General features: G+C 42.3%; 1 protein-coding gene across 2 annotated transcripts in view; it reads right to left on the bottom strand.

The window, feature by feature from the left end:
• The window catches only part of Ebf3 (EBF transcription factor 3), a 124,248-nt gene that overhangs the window by 113,246 nt on the left and 5,195 nt on the right, over positions 1–5,807 (bottom strand). For both annotated transcript variants that reach the window (XM_017797835.1, XM_017797836.1), the window contains exon 5: positions 4,282–4,350. In XM_017797835.1, the coding sequence (XP_017653324.1) occupies positions 4,282–4,350 (69 nt within the window). The remainder of the gene's footprint in view (positions 1–4,281; positions 4,351–5,807) is intronic.

The raw sequence follows: 5,807 nt of genomic DNA, 5'->3' as shown, positions 1-5,807 counted from the left end.
AAAGAAAACACTGTTGACTAGAGAGAGAGAGAGAGAGAGAGAGAGAGAGAGAGAGAGAGAGAGAGAGAGAAAGAGGACAGAGAGGAGAGAAGGGAGAAAGAAAGGAAACCTCCAGTCGGTCTTGGGCTACTGTTCTCAGTCACTTTAAAGGTGTAAACTTAAAACGCACAAATGAATCAAAGCGGGGCTTTGGAGGGCTTGAGGGGGAGCACAGAGCTAACCTGCTGGTACTCACACCCTTGACCAAAGACGACATAAAATCGCAGACAATGAGAGGTTAAGCAAATGATGTTTTTCTACAACCCAGCGTCAAATGATGTATAAAAATCTGAGGTCAGCTGAAAAGTATTTTCAGAACCCACAGGGCTGAAATTCTGTAACAGCTGTTAAATATGACAAAACTTCACACCCCCCTCAAAAAGAAAAACTACAGCTATTCCAAACTCTGTATGAAAGAAAATAGGATAAACAGATGTCTGGCTTCCAGACAGGAAAGCAGGACAGACTTGGAATGATAAGTCTTCCAACTCTATAGACTAATGCCAGATTTATTGGGGAGGGGACACTGCCTGCCACAGAGATGCCAGCAAGCAGGACGCCAGAGACCGTGCCATCTGGAACCGCCCCGCAGAGCCTGCTCTCAGATGCACAGCCCACAGTGTGAGGCCAGCCCGCGTGGGCTGCCACACGGCCCTGGTCCTGCACCATCCACATTCGGCTTGCCCAGGCTGCAACAGTTGGACCTGCCTTTCAGGCCTCCCTCCCCAGTCTGAGCAAGGAAAGGGAGGTAAAGAGGATGTGCCTTCCTGGGCACTTCCAGAGCTCCTGGGGAAACAGACCTGGACAGCACAGGCAAATAACGTGAGCCCAAGTGTGGTTTTGGTTTAGCAGCTACGCCGACATCCTGTAATCATTTGCAGCCCTTGGAATGTACGGGTGAAACAGGAGAGATTTATCTGCTCGGATAGGGGAGATGTGGACAATGGGTGCGCCTAACGAAGAACATCTGCTTTTGTGTTTTCCCAGAAAATATTATTCCACAAGGAAAATGATACATCCATCCTTCCCAGCAATACCATCAAAATTCATGCATGTATATGTGAATGTGTAGATATTTGCATACACACACACACTTCACATGAGGGGTGCCTGTGGCTGTGCATGGCCGTGTGTGTGTGTGTGTGTGTGTGTGTGGTAAGGGGGGAGGCCTACTTCCTTGCACCCGGCTTTCTACAGGTCAATTCAGTGGACACAGATATCTGTCCCTGTGTCTCTCTCCTTATGAGCCATACCTTCCCTTCTCCCTCAACTCAGTAAGTTGCCATATTACTTTAAACATGTGTAGCTATAGAAAATTGTTTTCTGACACTGTTTTATGTAGAAGCAGCAGTTCACATAAGAGAACTTCACAGTAACCAAAAGGTTTCTGACGGGAGACATCCTCACTGCCCCTTTCACTCTGAAGTGCCTTCCATGCCGTTCATGAGTAATACTTCTGAAAGATAACTAAACTAAATTGTGTAATTAATTGATTTAAGGCATCAGGGCCTATAGAATGTGATTACCCTGCCAGAGCAGGGAGCTCACTTCTCTGTTTTCATAACACAGAAAAGTGGTCTCAATGTGCGGAAGAGCTCGGTGTGGTTGGAACAAATGTGGGTCCATTGATCTCAATTCAGGTTGGAATTATTGGTTTATATCCTCAGGACAAATATGCCTTATCTGGTCAGAACCTGCTAACTGTATCCAAAGGCCACGAGGAGCCAGTGAAGCGCATTGTATATAATTCTTTTTTAAGCCAACTAACCAAGTGACGACACGGCTGGTGGAAACCTGTAAACCGACTCACGGATCTGATGGGACATTTTATTCTGCAATACTCAAGAGGAAACCAGGCTAGAACCTCAACAGAAGCAACTAATTTTCAGAGGCAGCACACATACCCCACAGAAATGATCATCATTATGAAATTGAGATGCATCTCTACTGCAAAAGACCACATCACTCCAAAGAGACCCCCGCCTGAAGGTGATTTTCTCTTTCTGATTAATACAAGCTGTCCTAGGAAATACGAAATTCTTTTTTTCTCTCCTAGAAATATGCCTTAAACTGAAGATGATGCCAATACCACAATCATTTCACAGGGATTTATAGCAAGCAACAAAATGTTAATAGTATTTTGTCATTACAAGTGACAGCTCTCTTAAGAACGCTAAAACTGCACATCATACTTGTCAGTACATAAAACTATTCTTACCTTAAAATCCCTAACATGGAAGTTGATTAAAATCCCTATAAAATTGTCATATCTTTGAATTTAGAAGCAGAGCAGATTTTTCATCAATAATTAAGACCTGCAAAGCATTTATGCCAAGTGTAAATGGAGCTTCAATCCTCCTTATTCAAATAAACATGGTAAACCCATTAACCAAATGTTTTTACATTTTTCCCTTCCTCTCATGCTTCTAGAATATCAAATGATCACGTACTTCTCTTAGGTTAAAGAAGTGTAAGTGATCATAGCATATATTTTAATTAAACAAACATAAGGGATCATTCCCTCAGACAAGAATTAAAGAGTAAATTTTGTGTGCCTGAGGAAAATACGTTCCATCATGTGATTAAAAACTAAGTCTTGAGTGTTAGTCAGCATCAATAGTCAATAAATGATTGAACACTGCACAAATCCAAAGTGATTTTGAAAGGGGAACCAGCATCTAAAATATGAGTCAGACCAGCAGGGCCACTCCACCATTGAGGCATGCTTAAAAAAAAAAAAACCTCATGATTTAAAAACAAACCACATTTAAACTCCACAAATACCACTCAAAAGATGAAGCACTTTCACAACCCTGCATTAAAAGCTAACATGTGTTGCCTTCCCAAGCACCTTCCACTCAGACAAGACTCCAGCGGCTGCTCATGTACTTTTAGCCCATCAAAAAAATAAAATAAAAGAGTTCTGTCACAACACAACAGCCCAAAGCTGAATGATTTGCATAGCCACCACACTGAAGACAAATACAATTATATTGATGTCTGTAGCTCCAGTTCCATAAAGTGTTGAACTTGTTCTTAGTTCTGAGTGACGGCCACAACTGGTCAGCCCTATTTGATTACTAATAAGAGAGCTGTCCCTTCTGTCAGATACCGAACATTCTCCACTAAGCAAACAGCTATTCCAGCTAGTTAAACATTTGAAATGCAGCGTTCTCCACCGGTGCCACAGACTTCTTTAGGCTTAACTCTGTGGAGTTTTCCGGGTTTAATTTTTCAGACCCTGGACAGCAAAGTTCATGATCAAAAGATAACTTTGTAATGAAAGCTGCTGAAACTCAACCCCTCTTCAAAACACTCTAAACCTCTGCCTCACAAAACTGGTGTCATATGTACACGTCTAACATTTATTCGATTTGGGTACCAATTTCAAAATCTGCAGTCAATCACATGCTGGGCCCCTCGCAGCTCTCCACCGTTGGGAAGAAAGAACTCTCTCCTCAGAACAGCCTGGGGGAGCCGGGAAGGGAGGGTAGTGCCCTCGTTGTTGCTCCAGCTAAGATGCCAAGTGCACACTACCACTGTTAGGACAAATGCTTGGTACCTTAAAAGGATGCCACTTTGCCCGGGGAAGATGATAAATAGAAAGACCGGGAGCAGGAAACGTAAAGAATGCATACAGCTGATCTAGTTATGGAAATTAACGTTGGAAAATGTAACCAGCATGTGTAATTAGTTTCAATTATAACAACTTTGGTTTGTTAGTTACATATTTGCTGCTTGACATAAACCGACAGCCACAATTGGGAAAAAATTAGGAGACATTTTGCGTCTAATTGAGAGCAGATTAAATTCATTCTACCACTGGGTGACAATAGCAAGAGGAACACCACCCAAGTTTCAACTTCAACTACCATTCGAGATAAAAATATGCAGAAATGAAAATACTTGTTAACAAATTAGCAGAAAGCATTTTATGACATATCTCTGGGTTTAAAGCCAGAGACTCTCTAGGCATAAAGTGCTCCTCACAGTGAGCGCAGTGGCAGATGAAACTGCTTCCCTTGACAACTCACAAGCAATTACCGAATCCCCACAGAGCGAGTCACCAGGTTTCCAGTCAACCCACCTGTGCATGATAACACAGGCGGACAACAAATGGTGCAGTGCACAGGATGAGCTGAGCACCAGTCTCCGAGCTACCGTGCCACTGGAAACCAAGCAAGGCAGAGGGCCTGCTTGCTGCTGCCGTTCTGTTTTGAAAAATAAAGAAGTCATCCTTACCTGTCAATGATCACAGGATCTGAGGGCGTCTCGTTTCTATTGCCACAGCTTTTCTTGTCACAGCACCGGCTGTGGAACAATTGTAAACACGGGTTTCAGTATGCGTCTCATCCTTTTGTGTCCAACTTGTTTTGTTTTTTGTTTTGTTTCTAAGTCTGACAATGAAGCCGTAGGAGTCCAGAAAATAGTTTTCCTACAAGGCAGCTTGACAAATTTCAACTATGGCCAGTTCCCATGCTCCTTAGCTAAACTTATGCTGTAACTTTCTGCCCACAGGAGCAAAGTTAAACATACCTATTCATATTAGCTGGGTACCCAGAGCTACCACACAAACTGCGATGCTAAAATATGGAAAACATGCTGTTGGTGTTTGTCTTTGCAGTGAACTGAAGAGAAGGAAAGGCTGGAGGCTTGGGAATAACTTTTCACAGCTTTGGCTTTTGTTTACCTCTAATTGTCAAGCTGTTATTTCTGGAAAAGATGCCACCTCCAACCAATATTTCTTTCGGGTACTTATTAATTATAACCACAAAAGCATGCATCAATCTATCACAAATTTCTATTGTTACTTCTTTAAGCCTACCTTAACTCTGTTATTGAAACTTTAATTAAAGCAGAAATGAAACAAAAATGTTATGCGTCTTGCATTTTAAAAAAGCATACTTGTATAATGGTTACATGTCTAAATTAGCTAAATTAACACCATATGGTAGGCAAAGTATATAAAGCCTTTTAAAGCTGACAGCTAAAGTGATTAAAGAAAGTCTACAGTCTTCCACTTAGAGCTTAAATCACATCTGTGCGCTTTCTATGTTAATTGCAGAACATGCAGAAGTGGATAATAAAGAAATTCCACTTTATTGGTTGTAATTTATATTTATTACCTGATATGAGAAAAAGTCAGCTTTTGTATATTAGTGCTGTAACAATAAGTCTGCTCAGAAGTGGCATTTAGACAACAGGCCCCATAGCCAGGCAGAGTATGCCCCTCAGAGTACAGGGCCTGCTACTGTAGGCTGAACCACACTATTATTCCTTACAACTGTATTTCACATGCCACACATACAAAGTCAATGATGCATTTTTATTTGCCATGTAAGGGTGAAACTCTTGCGGTAGTTAGAAAAAAACAGGTGGGAAATTGCTCTTCTGACAGATCTCAAGTAACGGCACGCTATCTAACAACAATATGAACGATGCCTCGCTGCTCTAGGGAAGAAGGTTAACTGACAGAATCACAATCCAATTCTCACATACACGAGCTCCGTAATAAGTACAAAGAGTTTCCTTTTTATCAATAACAGACAATTGTACGTCTCGGGATGCGAGCGTCGGAGACGGAAGTACTCAAGTGATCCGGGTGATCTCTGGCTCCTGGGCCAGGACGGATGCGTCCCCTGGATCTGTTTTCTTTTCCTTTTTTTTTTTTTTTTTTTTAAACTACCAGGCCGGGCACCAGCCAACAAATTAACCCCTCTCTTCACCCCCGGGCCGGTGTACCCCCCCCTCCGGGGGGGGAAAGGGGG

Source organism: Nannospalax galili, unplaced genomic scaffold (assembly GCF_000622305.1).
Source record: "Nannospalax galili isolate Female #2095 unplaced genomic scaffold, S.galili_v1.0 scaffold810, whole genome shotgun sequence".
Taxonomy (NCBI): domain Eukaryota; kingdom Metazoa; phylum Chordata; class Mammalia; order Rodentia; family Spalacidae; genus Nannospalax; species Nannospalax galili.
Note: the sequence above shows the minus strand (reverse complement) of the source record. Positions and strands in the feature narration are given on the sequence as shown.